The sequence below is a fragment of the Microcaecilia unicolor genome, chromosome 12 (genome assembly GCF_901765095.1).
Source record: "Microcaecilia unicolor chromosome 12, aMicUni1.1, whole genome shotgun sequence".
NCBI lineage: Eukaryota > Metazoa > Chordata > Amphibia > Gymnophiona > Siphonopidae > Microcaecilia > Microcaecilia unicolor.
The window spans coordinates 57,922,854-57,945,695 of NC_044042.1; the positions used below are offsets into that span (position 1 = coordinate 57,922,854).

The window sequence follows — 22,842 nt, forward strand, 5'->3', positions numbered from 1 at the left end:
TATATGTGTAAATTTTGGAACACCCACAAAACGCCCATAAACACGTCCCTTTTGAACTGCTCATTTATTTTGAATTGCGCTCTTCACCATGTAGGCGCAGTTCATTATAGAATGCGCTTACCGAGTTGTGCACGTAACTTGCAATTATTATTAATTAGTGCTCATTATTGCTTGCTAAGTGCAGTTAAAAACTCTGTTTCTTAGGTTTGGAACTGAGTAGGTGAAAGTCAGCAACTGCAAGAGCTTGTGCTTCAGTAATAAATCATCAAAGAAATACTTAAAGGTTAGACAGATGGTCTGCACCCCCTGTACTGGAGTGAACTTCGAAGGGTTTGCCATCACTCGCAGGGTTGCATTGGACATGCAGACCTGATATGGAACTGATGACAGCTGTGAATGGGATTGCTTCTAGTTGGTATCCCTCAGATTCTATATAGGTTGCCGAAAATTAGGTGTTCGATTTTGGGTGCATATCGCAGACCTACCCACAAAGTAATCGGCTAAATAGGCATTAACAATCAATAACTGGCAGTAACAAGCACTTAGTTGGCAGTAATTAAGAGCTATGCATAGATCTGCCTTACACCTTATTTTATAGCATGCGGATTTAAATTTGATAGCACACAACTACAAAGGGGGCATGGCAGGGGCGTTCCCAGAATTTAGGCACAGTGTTACAGAAAACTTACATTTCCATGCCTAACTGCAATTAGTTGGGCATCAGCATTTACACCAGCCTTTAGCAGGTGTAAATGATCGCGACCAAAGTTAGGCGTGAACTACGCACTAAGCTAGTACTCTATAGAGACCATTCCACACAGAGCGCACTTTACAGAATACTTCAGTTTTGGAGGCCGTATCTTGTTAAGGATGTAAAAAAAATTGAAGCAGTGCAAAGAAAAGCTACAAAAATGGTATGGGATTTGCATTACAAAACATATGAGGAGAGACTTGCTGACCTGAACATGTATACCCTGGAGGACAGGAGAAACAGGGGTGATATGATACAGATGTTCAAATATTTGAAAGGTATTAACCCGGAAACGGGAAGGCGGTAGAACTAGAGGACATGAAATGAGGTTGAAGGGGGGCAGATTCAAGAAAAATGTCAGGAAGTATTTTTTCACGGAGAGAGTGGAGGATACTTGGAATGCCTCTCCCGCGGGAGGTGGTGGAGATGAAAACGGTAACGGAATTCAAAAATGCGTGGGATAAACATAAAGGAATCCTGTTCAGAAGGAATGGATCCTCAGAAGCCTAGCGGAGATTGAGTGGCAACGCTAGTGGTTGGGAGGCGTGGCTAGTACTGGGCAGACTTCTACGGTCTGTGCCCTGAAAATGGTAGATACAAATCAAGGTCAGGTATACATACAAAGTAGTAGTTTTTGTTGGGCAGACTGGATGGACTGTACAGGTCTTTTTCTGCCGTCACCTACTGTGTTACTGTGTTTGGCTTGTTGAGCCAATTGTTACGTGTGTAGTTTTAGAATGCTCCTGGATTTCGGCATGCAAATCTAGGCGCCATATAAAGAATCTGGCCCTTTATGTCTCCATGTGTTATCTTGACACTCTGATCGCCTCCTAAGGTATTCAGTACAATTTTTAGACTAGTGACACCCCAGTATACCTTTTTACATTAGAAATTTCACCAAACATCCAGTGCCAAATCTCAGCCTGTACATCTGACATAGTTGCCTGGTTGTCTTACCACCACCTTAAACTTAACCCTCCAAATATTCAGTGCAATTGAACCAGCCAGGAATGACTCTTGGCCGGTTAAATGATACTTAACTGGCTAGCCACGAATATTCAGCAGGAGATAGCCATTTATTTCCCGCTGAATGTTTCCGGTCAGCGCTTACACCCGGATTCTATACATTGTGCCCATTGGCACAAATTCTTTAACAATGTGCATAAGTTAACAAGCTTAATAAGCTAATGAGCGCTGATAACCGCACTTAACAAGCAATAATGAGTACTAATTGGCACTGATTAGAATTTAGGCGCACAACTCGCTAAGCGTATTCTGTAACGAAGTGCGCCAAATTTCTAATGCGAGCAGGCAAACAAGGGCATGGTTATGGGTGGGGAAATTGGTGTTTCGTGGGCGTTCTGAAATTTACGCACCTAGTTATAGAATATGGCTCAGTACGCCTAAATCTACGCACTGGGATTTACACCACATTTTCGTTGGTGTAAATGAATGCATGTAGAGTTAGGTGCTGAAATATCAACTAAGAGTAGGCCCTAAATCTAGGCACTGATTATAAAATACGAGTGCCCTTTATAGAAAAAGCACTTGGCGCTGAATTTTAAGGGCCACTTACTGAATACAGCTCATTATGTACTGAGGATAACTTTCTAAAGCGTTTTCCACATTTCAAAGAGCTTCCAGAATATAGTGCAACCGCAGACATATGAAAGAAAGTAGACGTGGAAAGAGTTCATGTATTTTTATTGGATCTGTGCGTAGGTGTTCCGTGGGGCATAGTCAGTGGCGTTCCTAGGGGGGCTGACACCCAGGGCGGATTGCCGATGCGCCCCCCCCCCCCGGCGAAAGGACCCCACCCGGGTGCATGCCGCTGGGGGGGGGGGAGGGGGGTGCCGCGCGCCTGTCCGCTTCGTTCGTTTCCATGCTCCCTCTGCCCCGGAACAGGAAGTAACCTGTTCTGGGGCAGAGGGAGCACAGAACGAACGTAGCGGACAGGCGAGCGGCACCCCCCCCCAGCGGTGTGCACCCAGGGCGGACCGCACCCCCCCCCCTTGGTACGCCACTGGGCATAGTTTGGGCAGTGTAGAAGCAGAGTTGCAATGTATGCACATATTTGTAAAAATATGCCAAAGCAGGTCTACATTTGTGCATTTGAATTTGTACACTCTTGTGGCTGCTTCTGGGTGTCTATTTTACAAAGGCGCATTGGTGCCTATGGTTGCCTTCCTGGACTTCTCACATAGGTGTCCTGATATAAAATTACCCCCCCCCTCCGCCCTCCATTGTGTAAAAGAGAGAAGGAGATTTCTACCTCAGATCACCTGTCTGTCTCCTGCTGCTGGTTCCTAGCTCTTTTAGGCTGTGCCTGTTTTCATTCTTTTTGCCTTCTTCCTCGTTTTTCTGTCCTGCTTTCTCCTTCTTCCTTTCTCTGTCAGCATCTCGCTCTCACTTATTCTCACCCACGCTTCCTTTTGCTTCCTCCCACTCTCCCTTTCTCTTCTCCTGGCGTGCTGCTCAGTCTCTCTCTCTCTTTCCCTGCTGCTGCACGTTCTCTTGCTCACCCCCCCCCCCCACCCCTCACCCCTGACACACACACACTTTCTCACCCCCCCTACCTTTCTAGCAAGCTGCTCTTGCAGTGACTGTGCAACATGGAGGGAGGGACAGCAGCCGCTGCATCTCTTCCCAGTGTCTACAGATCAGCTTCCGCTGCACAAGCCATGGGAACCGGGAACATGCCTGATGAATCCGAGAGGTCAGTGCTGTCAGTACATCATGCTAAGCTGAGCTTTTACTTTCTCATACCGAAGAATCATTTACAAATATTTTTTTCTTTGCAAGCTAGAGGAGAAACGTGAATGTTGCAAGCTCAGCCAGCAATATTTATTAAACCTTTAAAGTCTAAGGATCTTCAGAGAGCAAAGCTAATCATTCAGAAGAGGCTAATGCAAAAAAAGTATCGAGTTTGTATGTCTCGCTTTTCTGGGCAAATGAAATATTGTTTGTCATTACTGGGGCTTAACAGCAAACTGTGGTGGCATTGGAGAAAGTAGGCAGAGCACAACGGTGCTTTCTTTCTCCTTTCACACACTCATTCCAGCAAATTCTGTGTGGGATGTGAAAGGTCTGATGATTTAGAAGTCCCGTTCATTTGCAAGGAAGAAAGACAGTAACCTGGGCTCTTGAAGTGATCCTGCAAAGAGAAAATATTCTGAAACAAGGTGCTGGGAATGGTTTTGCGTTTGTGTGTTTATTGTTTTGATTCACTTGAAATCTGTTCTGTTTATGCTGGTTCATCAACCTAATTATTATATAGAGAACTTAAAAACAAGTTTAAAAATGATTCATTTTTTGAAGGGGGGGGGGGGGGGCTAGGCAAACTTAAGCTTTATACCACGTAACCACCCCTCAACATTCTGGCCCATAGTCTACCTCTCTCCCCCATAAGATTTTGCTAATTAAACTCAATGATCACAACAATCCAGTAAAAACGCAGAATTGACATCATGATTTTAAACATTAAATATAAATTGGAGGGAGTTTTGAAATATTCCAGGTAAATGGAATATTAACCCCCCCCCCCCCCCCCGCAGGTAGAAGAAGTGTGCAGTGATGGCTGCTACTGTTTTGCTCTGATTGCAGCAGCTTCTTGCTACCCCTAAGAAGCTGCACCCCAGGCAACTGCCTAGTTTTGGCTAATGGTTGTGCGGGCCCTGGGAGGAGAAGAGGGAGAGGGGCTATTCGCTTGCCTTTGGTTGGGATTTTCCAGTGGTCAGTAGGGGGTACAGTAAGAACAGTAAAATTTTTTCTGTACTGCTTGATTGTACTTTTCACATGTTTAACAACAGAGAAGTTCAGAAACGAATGGGTGTAGATACTATTGGGAGGAAAAAAGAAAAGAATAACTTTCATGTTCTTCCTGATTTCTTCCTCCTCCTTGGTTTGATTCTGACTTGCTTGGCCTGCTGCTTTGCTGAAACAGATTATGCAAGTTGCCGGTGGCATGAGATGACGGATACGCTGGTGTAATGTGGACTCATGCTAATTAACTAGCAAGCTCATGTGGCGGCAGGCGCCACCTCCTTTTGGCACATGTACCTCTGGGTGTACAGCGAATGCCTCCCAACACTGTGCTGCACCCAGTATGTGATGAGTGTTTTTCAGAGCTGCCAAGTTCTCCAGTTTGAGGAGGAGGAGGAGGACTTTTTGGCCAGCCCTGGTTTTAAACTGACATCCCAAAGCAGTGTGGTATTTGTAGTCCCTGATTCTACCCATTGAAATCAGTGCTGCAGCTGCCATAATGCACAAAGATCAGGTTGGCAGAGATCCGGGACTGGTCTAAAATGTCTCTCCTGGAACTGGGTAACTTTTATTGTGATCCCTGGCAGTAAATCTGTGGGCTGAAGGTTTCCAGCTGGTTCCAGTTCAGATTGATTTTTACCTTTTGCACACGTGCACTTGCAGTTCTGCTTTTGCTTTTAGAAGGGAAACCGGAGCCACAGGCCAGTGCAAGCAGAGGGGTATAACCAGGATCAGCGTGTCTTGGAAAAATACCTCCAAATTGTGGCTGAAAAGAATTAAACATATCCAGCCTACCATATCTTCTTCAGTGCACCCATGCGCACACACATATGCTTTGGACATTTCTGCTGTTAAATGTATATATTTTTGATCCTGGTTCATGGTAGTTATTAGGGTTCAATTTTACCTTGTTAGTTGTATTTATGTTTATACTTGGGTCACTGTTTACTAAGCCTCGCTATAGGTGCACTAGCGTTTTTAGTGTGCCAACGCTAGAGTTACCCATAGGAATATATGGGTATCTGTAGATAATTTTACTATTGTTATGCTGTGAGCAAAATTGTAAGTTTTATGTTAAACTGTACCTGCTGTACACCGCCTTGGGTGAATCTCTTCATAAAGGTGGTTAATAAATCCCAATTAAAAAAGAAAAAAAAAACCCATTGTAGTGAAAGGTGCCTGGCTCATATAGTTTTTCTCCGGTGCTGTGTTAAGGATTTTAAATGTTTCTTATTTTGATGAAATATGGGTATTGTTGCTTATTTACAAGATCCTGTTCAGTGTAACATTGTTTCTTTACCAAATGCATATAAATGATGAAGGTGACTGATAATTCTTACTTTGCACTAATGAGATGTACAATGCATATGTTTAAATTTGGGTTTTAGATTGATACTTGCCTTTCTGTGCTCAGGGTGTTGTACTGTGAGGTAGAGTTGGCAAGCGCCTTCCCCGTTGTTACCTGGGGGGGGGTGTTGGAGGATAAGTGATTTGGCCAAGGTCACAAGAAACATCAGTGGGTGAAGCAGGATTTGAGCCCCAGCTTCCCTGTTCTCTGCTCTCTAATCACTAGGCCACTCCTCAAAACAGAAAGAATGTCAAGTATTTAAAGAAAAGTGGGCAGCCATGATACCTCCCACCAGTTTCAGTGAATGTTTTAGGCTTCCTACTTCTTGTTAACCTGCTGTTCTCATTTTATTCTTTGAGTGGCCCTCGGCTCTCTTACTCCCCACTAATGTTTGATGCTATAGGTTCTTGATTCTGCAGCAGCAGTAGATGCTTGAGCAACCCCAGTATTGAGCAAACTTGTTTACTATGTCCAGGGAAGGGTGATTTGTGTTGCATTTGGCACCCTCCATTGCTTTGAGAAGTTGACTCCTATGGCTGTCATGATGCTGAAGCCAAAATTAAGGCACTATTGACCGTTTTTTTCTCGTCGGCCTGGTATTTCCTTGTTACAGATGCAGCACTTTCCCAAATTCTTTTAAAGTTGCTAAAACTTGTGCGCACGCCTGATTTTAATTGAATAACGAGCCAATGGGCACCGATAATTGAGATTTTAACAGGCAATTGTTGGTGCTAATTTGATTTAATTGAAATGTATGTGCATAAATTTATACATTCCTTTAATTTATGCACTTTGGTATGTTATAAAGGGGGAGCCGTGCCTAGTTTAGATGCAAGGATTTACACCAAGGTTTCATTAGTGTAAATCGTTGCATCTAAATGTAGTTGCAGTTTCCGGCGCTAAGCGCTATTCTATAAATGGCGCCTAACTTTAAACGCCGTTTATAGAATAGCTCTTAGTTCTATTTTTTTCCAGCATTGATTATTTTTTAGGCACCATTTATAGAATTTAGTCCTATATGTAATTTGTGTCAAGTGGTAAGCTTGCATTGATATATCATTTCAGACCATCATCAATTGCATAATGGTACTAGGTACTAGCCCTCATCGTTGTTCTTCTGATGCTTTGATGTGGTTTTGTGCATCGGCCAGGGGCGTAGCCAGACTTTGTCAGGAGGGGGGTCCAGAGCCCGAGTGAGGGGGCACATTTTACCCCCCCCCCCGGCACCGCTGACCCCCCCTGCCATTGCCTAATCCCCCCCCCCCGCCACCACCAACAACTTTGACACCCCCCCTGCCGATTACCCTCTCGACCCCCCCTCCTCCTGCCGCCATCCCGCTGTCGCCTACTTTTGCTGGCGGGGGACCCCAACCCCCGCCAGCCGAGGTCCTCTTCTTCCCAATTGGGAAGAAGAGGACCTCGGCTGGCGGGGGTTGGGGTCCCCCGCCAGCAAAAGTAGGCGACAGCGGGTTGGCGGTGGGAGGGGGGGTCGAGAGGGTCATCGGCAGGGGGGTCCAGGGGCAAATCTACAGGGGTCCAGGCCCCCGTGGCCCCACATAGCTATGCCCCTAGTGCATCCTACTCTTCTGTATGTTGGCATTTACTATAGATTGGCTTCTCTCTCCTCTTAACCATCCTGAAACTATATGCATTGGCTAATTGACTGGTATTTCTGTTCAGCAGCATCTCAGATTGGAAAACGCCCTGTGTTGTACCTATTCTTAGCATGCTGCCTGAGAAATAAGAGGCAACTCCAGGAATTTAGCATTGGTCTTTTAGATGTAATGTGCTCTGGCTGCTCCTGATCACTGCATTTAATTGGTTATCAGTGTAACCTTCAGCAACAAAGCTTGTAGGTGTGTAAGCTGGAGTGGAGTCCACTTCTGTTGTGTGCATTCCTATCTGTGGTGGTTGCCTCATGTTTTTTGCCTCCAAAACCTTGTGAGTTTAAAATATTTAATTTCCATACTTGCCATCTCTAGTTCATTGTTGGACTTCATGAAGTAAGCAATCATTTTCATATGGCTCTCCCTCTGGTAAGTGTCCTGTGGAGTAATGAATGCTGTTCTCTGCATTCGGGATATATTTTATTTATTTATTTATTTATTTACTTGATGTGTTTACCGCCATTTTGAAAGAATTCACTCAAGGCGGTGTACAGTAAGAATAAATCAAACATAAGCAATAGACAATTCCTTAGCGTCCCTCCGGACCGGCCCAGGGTTGGACTGATGGGTTGTACACGCCTTCCAGCAGGTGGGCCGGTCCAGAGGGACTAAAGGAAAGCAAATTAGAAGGTAAGGTCTAATTTCTCCTTATAACAGTAAAAATATTCAAATAACAGTACAAAATATGGCATAGCATACTACTTACTATGTCAACACAATATGTAATAGAACATTTTAATATAATAGGTTTCTGCCCCAAAGATATTGCCATTTACCAAGAATGTCACATCAAAGTTTGGCCCAGAATCCAGGATAATTTCTTAGAAAATGGCCTTCCCTGTAAAGATCCCCAGTATACCTGCAGCAGGTAAGGAGGAGAATTGAGACCAACTACAGTGCACTTTAAGGCCTGGTACACTACTGCCCTAATGGTTGAGGGTGCCAAGCATAGTACATGTGATCCCTGCCTGCACACAATGGAGGAACTTGCTCAGTGGTGTGGGTGCTCAGCACCTACAGTGCTGGCTTCTATGCCTGCATGTCTTATGCTCATACTTGATTCCTATGCTGTCACTTGATCTGCCAAATTTGGCAGAGAAACACCATTGCCTGAAAGGGAAGGCTGCAGCAGGTGAGCCACTGTAGATGAGGGAAGCATTGTGAAGGAAAAAGCTGACAGATGACTCTTGATTCTTGAAAACCACATGGGTGGGTTGCTCCGAGACTGAACATTTTTAAGAGCAGAGATAGAGAGATGGAAGTGTGTTGAGAACACACTGATGGAAGGGATAAGGACAAGCACGAATAGGGGGAGATAGAAGAAGGGGAAGGAAGAAAGCATATTCCTTGTACTCATTTGATGTCTGATAAAATTTTTAAAAACGTATTTTCTTCCTTGTCACTGAGAAGTACTGAGATTCTGATGTCATGAGCCTTTATTCACAAATACCCAGGAGTTTATTCCTCCTGATTTTAATATTCCAGACTTTCCACCCACTATTCCTACTCTGTTCATTGCAGTAATGGTCTTCAGGTCAGAAATTATTCTGGAACCTTCTATCGATAGCTCAAAATTTGGTGACTTGCTCTTATTGATAATCATGATTTCTTACTCGCTAAGTGCTGAAAATGCTTCTGATCCGATCTGGTTCCACCATATGGTAGTAGTCTAGTATTTCCTCTGAGTCACCAGGCCCATCCCAACATGTCTTTTTACTCCCCCCCCCGCCCCAGTACAAATAAATATGTCAAAACTGCAAGGGAGTTGGATGATATGTGATAAAGAAGGAAGAGGAGACTTCTTTGGGAAAAGGAAGCAGGAAGAAAATTCCTCCAAGCAAAAACGTAATTCTTTTTGCCTTCTGGGGGAAAGCGTGTAAGAATTTATTTTAAGGAAAGTGTCCAAAAAATTAGTAGTTTTGAATGAGACGCACATGTGACCTGTTGGAGTGTAGGTGTGAAAAATGAGCCCACGCACTCATTCCACATTCTGGGGTGAAGGAATGCAAATCATTGATCAGAAAGCAGGCAGTTAATCACAATACTGCATTCCTAACAGCTGGATTTTTATTGGCTGCTGTTATTCTTCAGTAAGTAGTGATGGCGGAGGAAAGTTGTTCTCTTTATTTCCTAGGCTTAACACATGCATTTTATTGTTGTTTCCAGCAAATGACATGCTGTAACTTATGAATGTTGTATAATTCTATCTAGATCATTACTGGCAAGGTTCAGATCAGATTAGATTCTTTGTGGGTTGTGAAAACCTTTAGTTGAGCCTTATCCTTTGTCAGTGTTCTGGACTATTATAATGTACTTTACATAGGATTTGCAGCAAATCTTATCAAAGATGAGTTTTCTAAAGATGCTTTTCAGACCACTTATCAGCCTACTTCATGATGTCAGTACTTTGCAACTAGTTTAAAAGAAAAAAAACATTAGTCAGCTAACATAGGGTCCCTTTTACTCAAACTTAGCATGCACTAACGGACATTAGCATGTAGTGCACGCTAATGTCTGTTAGCACACGCCAAGCTTTAGTGAGAGGCCCTTAGTGTTTTTTACCTTTAAGGGAATGCATAGTGTTTCTGTTGCAGCAGAACCTGTGTCTGTGTGAGAGAGAGGCATGCTTTTATCCAGCCTGGTGTTTGCAGCTACTCCACACCAGTGCGATATTTCCAGCCCCTGAAGCAGCCCAACACAGGACGAAATTTATCTAAGTTGGGCATATATTTACCAATTCAGAACTTCTACTTTGGATCAGTGTGGTCTACAGACTGGATATTAAAGGGGTAATATATATATATATATATATATATATATATTTCTCCGAGGACAAGCAGGCTGCTTGTTCTCACTGATGGGTGACGTCCACGGCAGCCCCTCCAATCGGAAACTTCACTAGCAAAGTCCTTTGCTAGCCCTCGCGCGCCCGCGCGCACCGCGCATGCGCGGCCGTCTTCCCGCCCGAAACCGGCTCGAGCCGGCCAGTCTTCTTTTGTCCGCACTCGGTACGGTCGTGTTTTCGCCGTGTCGAGCCCCGGAAAGTCGACCTCGCGCGTCCAATTTGTTTTGAACGTGTTTTTTTCCTTCGGGAAAGCTTTGTCCTAGTCGGGAAGTGCTCCGGAAACCCCTCGTCGGGTTTCGTGTAAATCCTCCCCGTACTTCTAGCTTTTTTGCCCCGGTAAGTTTTCTTTCGTCGTCGGGGTAGGCCTCTTTTCGGCCTCGGTCGAGATTTTTTCTCCCTCTAAATTTTGGTGCTCCAAATTTCGCCATTTCGGCTTTTGATTTCGCCGGCGTGATTTTTCCGCCCATGACATCGAAGCCTTCCAGCGGCTTCAAGAAGTGCACCCAGTGCGCCCGGGTTATCTCGCTCACTGATCGACACTCGTCGTGTCTTCAGTGTCTGGGGGCCGAGCACCGCCCTCAGAACTGTAGTCTGTGTTCCCTGCTTCAAAGGCGGACTCAGGTAGCGAGACTAGCCCAGTGGAACGTGTTGTTCTCGGGCTCTTCGTCGGCATCGGCACCGGGATCTTCGAGTGCATCGACGTCGTCAGCGTCCAGACCATCTTCCTCGGCCGCCCCTGCATCGAGTGCATCGAGGCATCGGGCCTCTGCATCGGCGCCGAGACATCGGATAGCTGCATCGACGTCGGTGGTACCAGGACCTCGTCTGCTGATGTCGTCGGACGGTGGTGCATCGGGTGGAGTGCAGGTGAGGGCTGTCCATTCCCCTGCTGGTGGCGGTGAGCCCTCGGGTGGGTCTCCTCCTACCCTGAGGGCTCCTGCGGTACAGCCCCCCCGAGATCGACCTTCTTCAGTCTCGGCCCCGAGGAAGCGACGGATGGATTCGACGTCCTCCTCGTCGGTGCCGGGGAGCTCCGGTGACATGCTTCGGAAGAAATCGAAGAAGCATCGACACCGGTCTCCTCCCCGTGTCGGCACCGAGAGCTCTGGGTCGCCGAGGGATTCGGCACCCAGCAGGCATCGGCACCGAGAGGACCGCTCACCCTCTGTTCAGGAGGTGTCGATGCGCTCCGCTCTGGACAGCCCGGAACAGCCTCCACGCCCGGAACAGGTTCTGACGTCGACGCCTGCATCGACCTCTCAGCCTTTCTCCGCAGCCACTCTAAACGAGAGCCTCCGGGCCGTTCTCCCAGAGATTCTGGGAGAGCTGTTGCGCCCTACCCCTCCGGTACCGGCGGTGCTTGCGCCTCCGGTACCGTCGAGCGTGGCGCCGGCTGGCCCATCGCCCAGGTTGAGGTCCCCGACGTCGGTACCGCGTGCGGTGCCGACCGCGGCCACCTCCCAGGAAGGCTCCCCGACTACGTCGGCGGAGGGAGCTTCGCCGATGCGGGCCAGGGAGTCTACCTCTCGACGCCCCCATCGTGGACGTGGCTCCACAGAGTCGAGCAGGGCGCGGTTGCAGACGCAGGTCCGTGAACTTGTGTCTGACACCGAGGGTGAGGCCTCGTGGGAGGAAGAGGAAGATCCCAGATATTTCTCTGACGAGGAGTCTGAGGGTCTTCCGTCTGATCCCACTCCCTCTCCTGAGAGACAGCTTTCTCCTCCCGAGAGTCTGTCTTTTGCCTCCTTTGTCCGGGAGATGTCTACGGCCATCCCCTTCCCGGTGGTTGTGGAGGACGAGCCCAGGGCTGAAATGTTTGAGCTCCTGGACTATCCTTCTCCACCTAAGGAAGCGTCCACTGTTCCCTTGCACCATGTCCTGAAAAAGACATTGCTTGCGAACTGGACCAAGCCATTAAGTAACCCCCACATCCCCAAGAAGATCGAGTCCCAGTACCGGATCCATGGGGACCCAGAGCTGATGCGCACGCAGTTGCCTCATGATTCTGGAGTTGTGGATCTGGCCCTAAAGAAGGCTAAGAGTTCTAGGGAACATGCTTCGGCGCCCCCGGGCAAAGACGCTAGAACCTTAGACTCCTTTGGGAGGAAGGCCTACCATTCCTCTATGCTCGTGTCCAAGATCCAGTCTTACCAGCTCTACACGAGCATACACATGCGGAACAATGTGCGACAGTTGGCGGGCTTGGTTGATGCTCTTCCCCCTGAGCAAGCCAAGCCCTTTCAGGAGGTGGTCAGGCAGCTGAAGGCGTGCAGAAAATTCCTGGCCAGAGGAGTTTATGACACTTTTGATGTTGCGTCCAGGGCCGCTGCTCAAGGTGTGGTGATGCGCAGGCTCTCATGGCTGCGTGCCGCCGACCTGGAGAATAGAATCCAGCAGCGGATTGCGGACTCGCCTTGCCGTGCGGATAACATTTTTGGCGAAAAAGTCGAACAGGTGGTAGAGTCTCTCCACCAGCGGGACACCGCATTCGACAAGTTCGCCCGCCGGCAGCCTTCAGCTTCTACCTCTACAGGTAGACGATTTTTCGGGGGAAGGAAGACTGTTCCCTATACTTCTGGCAAGCGTAGGTACAATCCTCCTTCCCGACAGCCTGCGGCCCAGGCTAAGCCCCAGCGCGCTCGCTCTCGTCAGCAGCGTGCGACTCAGCAAGGCCCCGCGGCTCCCCAGCAAAAGCAAGGGGCGAGCTTTTGACTGGCTCCAGCAGAGCATAGCCGACATCCAAGTGTCAGTGCCGGGCGACCTGCCTGTCGGAGGGAGGTTGAAAGCTTTTCACCAAAGGTGGCCTCTCATAACCTCCGATCAGTGGGTTCTCCAAATAGTCCGGCAAGGATACACCCTCAATTTGGCCTCAAAACCTCCAAATTGTCCACCGGGAGCTCAGTCCTACAGCTTCCAGCACAAGCAGGTACTTGCAGAGGAACTCTCCGCCCTTCTCAGCGCCAATGCGGTCGAGCCCGTGCCATCCGGGCAAGAAGGGCTGGGATTCTATTCCAGGTACTTCCTTGTGGAAAAGAAAACAGGGGGGATGCGTCCCATCCTAGACCTAAGGGCCCTGAACAAATATCTCGTAAAAGAAAAGTTCAGGATGCTTTCCCTGGGCACCCTTCTCCCCATGATTCAGCAAAACGATTGGCTATGCTCTCTGGACTTGAAGGATGCCTACACACACATCCCGATACTGCCAGCTCACAGACAGTATCTGCGATTTCAGCTGGGCACACGCCACTTCCAGTACTGTGTGCTACCCTTTGGGCTCGCCTCTGCGCCCAGGGTGTTCACAAAGTGCCTAGCTGTGGTAGCAGCGGCGCTTCGCAGGCTGGGGGTGCACGTGTTCCCATATCTCGACGATTGGCTGGTGAAGAACACATCCGAGGCAGGAGCCCTGCAGTCCATGCAGATGACTATTCGCCTCCTGGAGCTACTGGGGTTTGTGATAAATTACCCAAAGTCCCATCTTCTCCCAGTGCAGAAACTCGAATTCATCGGAGCCCTGCTGGATTCTCGGACGGCTCGCGCCTATCTCCCAGAGGCGAGGGCCAACAACTTGTTGTCCCTCGTCTCGCGGGTGCGAGCGTCCCAGCAGATCACAGCTCGGCAGATGTTGAGATTGCTGGGCCACATGGCCTCCACAGTTCATGTGACTCCCATGGCCCGCCTTCACATGAGATCTGCTCAATGGACCCTAGCCTCCCAGTGGTATCAGGCCGCTGGGGGTCTAGAGGACGTGATCCACCTGTCCACGAGTTTTCTCGAATCCCTGTATTGGTGGACGATTTGCTCCAATTTGACTCTGGGACGTCCCTTCCAAATTCCTCAGCCACAAAAAGTGCTGACCACGGATGCGTCTCTCCTGGGATGGGGAGCTCATGTCGATGGGCTTCACACCCAAGGAAGGTGGTCCCTCCAAGAAAGCGATCTACAGATCAATCTTCTGGAGTTGCGAGCGATCTGGAACGCTCTGAAGGCTTTCAGAGATCGGCTGTCCCACCAAATTATCCAAATTCAGACAGACAATCAGGTTGCCATGTACTATGTCAACAAGCAGGGGGGCACCGGATCTCGCCCCCTGTGTCAGGAAGCCGTCAGCATGTGGCTCTGGGCTCGCCGTCAAGGCATGGTGCTCCAAGCCACATATCTGGCAGGCGTAAACAACAGTCTGGCCGACAGGTTGAGCAGGATTATGCAACCTCACGAGTGGTCGCTCAATTCCCGTGTGATGAGACAGATCTTCCAGGCGTGGGGCACCCCCCTGGTGGATCTCTTCGCATCTCAAGTGAACCACAAGGTCCCTCAGTTCTGTTCCAGGCTTCAGGCCCACGGCAGACTGGCGTCGGATGCCTTCCTCCTGGATTGGGGGGAGGGCCTCCTGTATGCTTATCCTCCCATCCCTCTGGTGGGGAAGACTTTGTTGAAACTCAAGCAAGACCGAGGCACCATGATTCTGATTGCTCCTTTTTGGCCGCGTCAGATCTGGTTCCCCCTTCTTCTGGAGTTATCCTCCGAAGAACCGTGGAGATTGGAGTGTTTTCCGACCCTCATCACGCAGGACGAGGGGGCTCTTCTGCATCCCAACCTCCAGTCCCTGGCTCTCACGGCCTGGATGTTGAGGGCGTAGACTTTGCCTCTTTGGGTCTGCCAGAGGGTGTCTCCCGCATCTTGCTTGCTTCCAGGAAAGACTCCACTAAGAGAAGTTACTTCTTTCATTGGAGGAGGTTTGCCGTCTGGTGTGACAGCAAGGCCCTAGATCCTCGCTCTTGTCCTACACAGACCCTGCTTGAATACCTTCTGCACTTGTCTGAGTCTGGTCTGAAGACCAACTCCGTAAGAGTTCACCTTAGTGCAATCAGTGCATACCATTACCAAGTGGAAGGTAAGCCGATCTCAGGACAGCCTTTAGTTGTTCGCTTCATGAGAGGTTTGCTTTTGTCAAAGCCCCCTGTCAAGCCTCCTACAGTGTCATGGGATCTCAATGTCGTTCTCACCCAGCTGATGAAACCTCCTTTTGAGCCACTGGACTCATGCCATCCGAAGTACTTGACCTGGAAGGTCATTTTCTTGGTGGCAGTTACTTCGGCTCGTAGAGTCAGTGAGCTTCAGGCCCTGGTAGCCCAGGCCCCTTACACTAAATTTCATCACAACAGAGTAGTCCTCCGCACTCACCCTAAGTTCCTGCCGAAGGTCGTGTCGGAGTTCCATCTGAACCAGTCAATTGTCTTGCCAACATTCTTTCCCCGTCCTCATTCCTGCCCTGCTGAACGTCAGCTGCACACATTGGACTGCAAGAGAGCATTGGCCTTCTACCTGGAGCGGACACAGCCCCACAGACAGTCCGCCCAATTGTTTGTTTCTTTTGATCCCAATAGGAGGGGAGTGGCTGTAGGGAAACGCACCATATCCAATTGGCTAGCAGATTGCATTTCCTTCACTTACGCCCAGGCGGGGCTGGCTCTTGAGGGTCATGTCACGGCTCATAATGTTAGAGCCATGGCTGCGTCGGTAGCCCACTTGAAGTCAGCCTCCATTGAAGAAATTTGCAAAGCTGCGACGTGGGCTTCTGTCCACACATTCACATCCCATTACTGCCTGCAGCAGGATACCCGACGCGACAGTCGGTTCGGGCAGTCAGTTCTTCAGAACCTGTTTGGGCTTTAGGATCCAACTCCACCCCCCGAGGGCCCTGTTTGTTCTGTTCCAGGCTACACTCTCAGTTAGTTGGTAAATTTTTTAGGTCAATCTCAGTTATGGCCTCGCCGTTGCGAGGCCCAATTGACCAATGTTGTTGTTTTGAGTGAGCCTGGGGGCTAGGGATACCCCATCAGTGAGAACAAGCAGCCTGCTTGTCCTCGGAGAAAGCGAATGCTACATACCTGTAGAAGGTATTCTCCGAGGACAGCAGGCTGATTGTTCTCACAAACCCGCCCGCCTCCCCTTTGGAGTTGTGTCTTCCCTTGAAGTATATTGTCTTGCTACATACTGGACTGGCCGGCTCGAGCCGGTTTCGGGCGGGAAGACGGCCGCGCATGCGCGGTGCGCGCGGGCGCGCGAGGGCTAGCAAAGGACTTTGCTAGTGAAGTTTCCGATTGGAGGGGCTGCCGTGGACGTCACCCATCAGTGAGAACAATCAGCCTGCTGTCCTCGGAGAATACCTTCTACAGGTATGTAGCATTCGCTATACACACACATACACACACACACATACACACACACACACAAACATGTAAATAACAATAGTCCGTCTACGCACTATTCTATAAAACAGTGCTGGAAGGTGGGCGTACTGGTTGGAGTCTGAGCGTAGTGTGGGCAGGGCATGCAGTTATGCATGTAACACATTTTATTTTATTTAACAGCCTAGGCGTGAGCATTTATACCGCTTTAGAGGAGATTCTTAATATGGCACCTAAAAAACAAATTGGCGCTGAAATCAGTGCTGACTAAGCGTATTCTATAATTAGCACCTAGATTTAGGCGCCAATTATAGAGTATGCTTAGTTGATATTTCAGGGCAGATATCTGCGTGCATCCATTTACGCCAATGAAAACCTGGTGTAAATCTCAGCGCATAGATTTAGGCCTGCTGGGCCATATTCTATCACTAGGTGCCTAAATTTTGGAATGCCCATTTCTCTGCCCATAACCATGCTCCTTTCTGGATTATTGTAATGTACTTTACATAGGATTTTTGGCAAATCTTATCAGGACACTGCTGCATATGTGGCAACAGGTTGAAGAATAAGACAGACCCCTTGATATTCAAAAGCATTTAACCAGCCAGGATTGGCACTTGGCCATTTAAATGCCTCATAACTGACTATCTGGCGATAATCAGCCCCAGTTTAATGGCTACATTTGGCTTGTGAATATGTGGGATATCTTTGGCCAGTTAGAAGATAACCGGCTAAGTCTGAAATAGTTATCTTCTAACCGACCAGACATAAACTGGATATTCAATGCCAGTCACTGGAAACAGCTCGGCATTGAGTATCCGGGTTTAGCAGTGACTGCAGGAGTTAGCCGGGCAAACTCCCGTGGTCTGAATATTGACCCCCAGAGAGCTTATCTTTTGTTGGTTGAGCTACACAGGTTCCCTATGACTGAGTGAGCTACATTTTAAAATCTAACCAAATTCAACGACATTCAGTTATCAGGTGCCGCTTATGCCAGCCAGAGGAATATTCAGTGGAGCTAACCAGATAGTGCCAGGGCGGTTTGAGGGTAGAGTTTGGGTGGAGTCCTAGGTTATCCAGTTAGCATTAATATTCAGACCGTTAACTGGATAAAGTTAGGACAGCCTTTCTCCTCTCTCTATCCGGTTAGCTATTTGGTCTAAATATCATCAATGACTCAATAGCACTGCCAGTCAGTGCCACACAAATCCAGGTACTGGTGCAGAATGCTCGCTATTACCTGCGGTGGCCAACATTTACAAAAATGACAACCAATATGGGCTTGATATCCGCTCTATAGTAATAATTGTCAAGGTTTTAATGTAAATCACCTGGTATACCTCAGAGAGAAGTTTCTTTATGTATTGTAATGTTTTCCTTTATTTTTCAGCCATTGTTTTTAGAAAATATCTTATTAAATATAGTGGCCTAGTGGTTAGGGTGGTGGACTTTGGTCCTGGGGAACTGAGGAACTGAGTTCAATTCCCGGCACAGGCAGCTCCTTGTGACTCTGGGCAAGTCACTTAACCCTCCATTGCCCGCCGCATTGAGCCTGGCATGAGTGGGAAAGCGCGGGGTACAAATGTAACAAAAAAATAAAAAAAAATACCACTTTGATGGCCTGACTAAAGGGCAGTATATCAAATAAAATTAACTTGAACAAAAATGAACTTGATTTGAATGTGCGGCCCACCTTTTCCTCCAGGCCTCTTCATACTTGTCTCTTTTTCCTGCTTCTACAGCCTCTTTCCTGTACTGCATCTTCTCCTTTATTGGCTATCACCCTCCCTTTACTTTTTGTGGCCATTCCAGGCCCTGCTGTGCTACAGCAGCAGCATCAGAATGGAAATCCTGGGACTCCTTATTCACCCTCCCCCTGATATTCGGTGCTATTTAACCGGCCAAGAATCAGCTCCTGGCTGGTTAAATAGCATTTAGCTGGCTAACTGCTAATATTCAGTGGGAGATAGCCAGTTATCTCCACAGAAGGAGAGATGATACTTCATTATGTTAGTGCTCGTGTGTTACCTAATAACTTTATAGCATCTTTATATTTTTTGTAGGAACATATAGCTCTGCTTTATTTTGTAGTTTTCAGGAATAGACCTGGAAATGAGTTTTCAGTCAAATTTGATTGTTGTTTAGATTTGTCTAGGTTATAATATCCATCCATTAAGACCTTTCTTTTTGTGTCTGTAGTGGATCTAGTAGTGTTGTAGAAATATGTAGCATTGATACTATATACAGTGTGACATTTGACTGTAGTTTGAAATTAATTGGGTGGGATAGATGGGATGGATAAATCGGGTCATCAAGGATAGCATGAATTTGAGGTGTGTCTGCCTGAGAACTGCTGTTTTTAAATTCATCAGAGTTGAGCATATACATATTCCTCTAGATCAGATATTCTCAACTCTGTCCTTGGGACAAATCAAGCCCATTGTTCTCTCTGAGCTAAGTACGAGTCCTCTACTTACAGTGCTGCCAGAGAGAGTGGGTGGGAGGGGGGTGCTGCTGCTTTGCTCTCATATTTTTAATAGTGAGGGACAGGCAAGTTCTGCAGAACTCCAAGGAACCTGCCTGTCTGTAGCAAGACACCCACTCAGCTTGGAAGGAACAGTGACCAGGCCAGTCTGGGGGTTCAGTATATCCATAGTGAATATTCGTGAGATAAATTTGCATTCACTGCATCCATTGAATGCAAATCTATGCCATGCATATTCATTGTGAGTATCCTGAAAACCTTCCTGGCTGGGTTGAGAAACCCTGCTATAGATAAATCATAATTCCAAAATAAGATGCATTATTTTGATTAGTTGGAAAAGCATGATCTCAAATGAAAGGGTGCATTATATGATGGAAGGTAGTAGAACCCTAGTAGACCTGCTTAGTAGACAATTGAGTTTTGTGTATTGTGTCCCCAGAGATCCTACTTGTAAATTAGGTTTTTCAAGTATTAGAGGGTGTGATAAGCGGGTAAAAGAGAAGAAAAAAGGGGTGGTGCCTGTAAAAATGATCAACATCTGGAAATGTGTACACATTCTATATTTAATTCACTCACAATGTTTGCTAATCTTTAAATTGAAGGCAGTACTGTGATGATTGTGATGAGCTAAAGTTTCAAATGAACATGATCGCTCCTTTTGTAAATTGTTGGAAATTTCTGTTAGATGCCTAGGTTGCAGATGCTCTTCTGCTGATAGAGACTTCTATCACAGTGGTACCATGTACTTGCTTGAAATTGCTGAAAAGCAATTCTGACATCTCTTCTATTCTCCTTACTCGATAGGTGCACTTAGTCCCATGATTTTTTTTAAAGCCCTTTAATAATTTAAAGGATTCAATTTAGCAATTACTCTATAAATCAAAACCATGAAAACCTGCTCTGGGAACCTCATAGCCAGTCAGGTTTTCAGGATATCCGCAATAAACAGTAATGTGGTAACTATAGGTATACTGGGTTATCAATGTATGCAAATTTATGCCATGCATATTCAGTGTGGGTACTCTGAGAAAAACATCATTGACTGTGGGGTCCCTATGAAAAATCAGTGAAGCCTTACTATTATAGATTGTGATTATGAAATATTTTCTGAATTCATGCTCTTTTCCTATGTATCTGACCTGTGCTAATTGAAAACACATGACTGAAGAAGAAGCCTGGTTGGTATCCAAAACTGATGTACATAAGTTGTTTTAAATAATTGTTTTGTAGTGATCCAAAAACTTTCACAGTATGCAAAGAACCTAGTACAGAAATCCAAGCATGGTGTATGTGTAATAGGAGAAGAGACCTTGGGAGAGAGTGTCTCATGATTTCAGGACAGCAAGATAATGTGACAGGGTTGTGGCCAGAGCCACATGGACCAGGAGAGACCTAGGAGGGTGTGTCTGATGTCAAGGTAGCAAAACAGTGTGACAAGGTGGTGGCCAGAGCCCCAAGGATACTGTGATAGAGACGCAGAACCAATGCTCTGGTCTGCTTTGTTGTCATGTTCGGTTCTGCTGTGCCGTCATGTTCAAGAGAGAAGTTGCAAAATCCAGGGCTTCCTGTAGAATTGCCGAAAGAGACAGTACACCAGGTGGATCATCAGGCAGGGTCTGTCGATGCATTTAAAATCCCTCACCCTTCCCACATTTTCATCAGCGAGTCATGTCCTTCCCCTTTGCGGTCTCAGGGGGAGACAAAAATAATGATGGGATCCAAAATGGCTTCTGATTATACACAGAGGATTCCTAAAAGCACTTCAGCTGAAAATAGCAGTGAAATGACTGAGGAGGCCTTGGGGGTGGGGTAACAATTTCTAGATTCTAGGTGCATGAAGTGGTACTTTATTTACTTAAAAGCTTTTATATATCACTTTAGCCAAACATAGCTGTACAAGGTAGTTCACAGGATGAAGGAAACAATACAACCCTAAATGAAGGCATGGCGGGAGGGGTAGTCTGCATGGAGCAATAGCTACACCCTTGGCCACCTTAGAGGCAGACTGGATTGGGTGTTTCTACCTTTATCTGTCATCATCTACTATGTTAGTCTTGAGTGAAAGTAACTGGATTAGTAAAACCCATGCTCCCTGTCTCCTCAGATAATGTTGCTTGGCTTTTGACTACTCACTCCATGTCCTTTACAGTATTCTGTGCCCCTGAGTAAAGCCATCTTGAAGCATTAGCAGATGATAGCACATTACTGCTTGCACTGGTTGCAGAACTATATATTTAGAGGCAAATTTAATTCATATTTCCACTGAGGATTGGAAATCTCTTTTCAATCTGATGTAAAGATGATAAATTGCAGCTCTTAATTGTGGTGCTTTTTAATCATATAAGAGGAAATAGGCCTGGTTAGGAATAAAGTGGAAAACTGATTCTAAGGCTTTCTTATAATTTGGATTTAGCTCACATCTTTTCAGTTGCAGTTCAAGGTGAGTTTATTCAGGTAAAAAAGATGGGATACTATGCTAAGCCTGGCAGGGAAATCCAGACTATTGGTGCATTGGGTAGGTATAAGGTCAACAGGGAATTGTTTTCTTCTTTCCTTCAGCAAAGGTGAAATTTGATTCCCCAGAAGGACATTGAGTTGTAGTAATATGACCTTTGACATGGATTAGTTTTAGTTGTTTGCCTTTTATCATTCACAATATAGGATGTGTATGCATGACTGTACTTCTAGTTAATCTATTTGATCCCCATAAGTGAATATAGTGACTTTTATCATTACCAGGAAACTAACATAGGCATAACAGGGTGACTAAAACAATCTTTAGGTGATATAATCGAGGCAACTTACATAAATCAAATATACATAAAGTCCATAAAAAACATAAAGCCAGACAATACACAATCACAAAACCCACCTACTAAACTCTTCACCCTTACCCATTACAGACAATGCCAATATAAAAGAGTTGAGGAAGGGGTCCAAGCTCTTAAGAATCTGAGGCATCCAAAGACCATGGTATGTTGCTGGGTCCCTGGAAGGGAAAGGGCCTAAAGAAATAGTTTTGATATTTGACACATTTTGTATGGGGAATGGCAGTTCCTTAATGGAGTCAAGTGCTAGCCATTGGAATCTATGGATGTTGCATCTTAATATGTAAGTAAAACTGTTGTGGACCTTGGGCTGTAACCTCCTGATACCTTAATAACGAAAGTTTCCGTTACAGAGCTTCCCACTGTCTAGAACCTGAGGGATAGTTGTGTCCATAATCCAGCAGGTGTAGATAGAGAACTGAAAACTAAGCTGAGACTTACCTCTCTTGTTGTATCCAACATTTGTACACGTCTTTTTGGAGAGGAGTATAACAAGTTTGTTCCGTTTCTCAACAAAAAATTTTTTTAAAAGAGAGGAGACCCAAGAGAGTTCTTTCTTATTATTTTCCTTGGAGTACACATCTCAAGCCATACTCTCTGAGGTTTTAAAGACCCCTGAGGCAGGCCTTTGGGCCGAAACACGGCCGTGTCGGGTCATTTTTAATGTGAATTACGTCATTTTTTATGTGAATAAACAAACTAATTGGTATCCTCATTCATTCTCCTCACTTTTTGGTTTCATATCTCACGGTTCCATGAGGATTTTACCTCCTTTTTGTTTTATCTCTGATTGATTTGGTCCTGGTGCAGTTGGTCAGCTGGTCCCCATTTTAGCTGTGCGGAAGGCTTGAGTCTACAGAGTCATTTCTGGAGGTCTTCAGATCCCTGTCTCTGATGCCTCGCAAATTTACTTCTTTCTTCCCTTCACCTTTCCCATTTCCAGTGGCGCTCTCCTTTTCCAGCTCAAC

The 22,842-nt window shown here is 46.5% G+C and overlaps 1 protein-coding gene across 2 annotated transcripts in view; it reads left to right on the forward strand.

Annotated features, from left to right (window-relative positions):
* Positions 1-3,370: 3,370 nt before the first annotated feature.
* The window catches only part of ARHGAP32 (Rho GTPase activating protein 32), a 385,189-nt gene continuing 365,717 nt past the window's right edge, over positions 3,371-22,842 (forward strand). Inside the window, exon 1 of one of the 2 annotated variants that reach the window (XM_030221202.1) lies at positions 3,371-3,467. In XM_030221202.1, coding sequence (XP_030077062.1) covers positions 3,433-3,467 — 35 coding nt within the window. In that variant the 5' untranslated portion in view covers positions 3,371-3,432. The remainder of the gene's footprint in view (positions 3,468-22,842) is intronic. The other variant, XM_030221203.1, reaches the window with a different exon arrangement.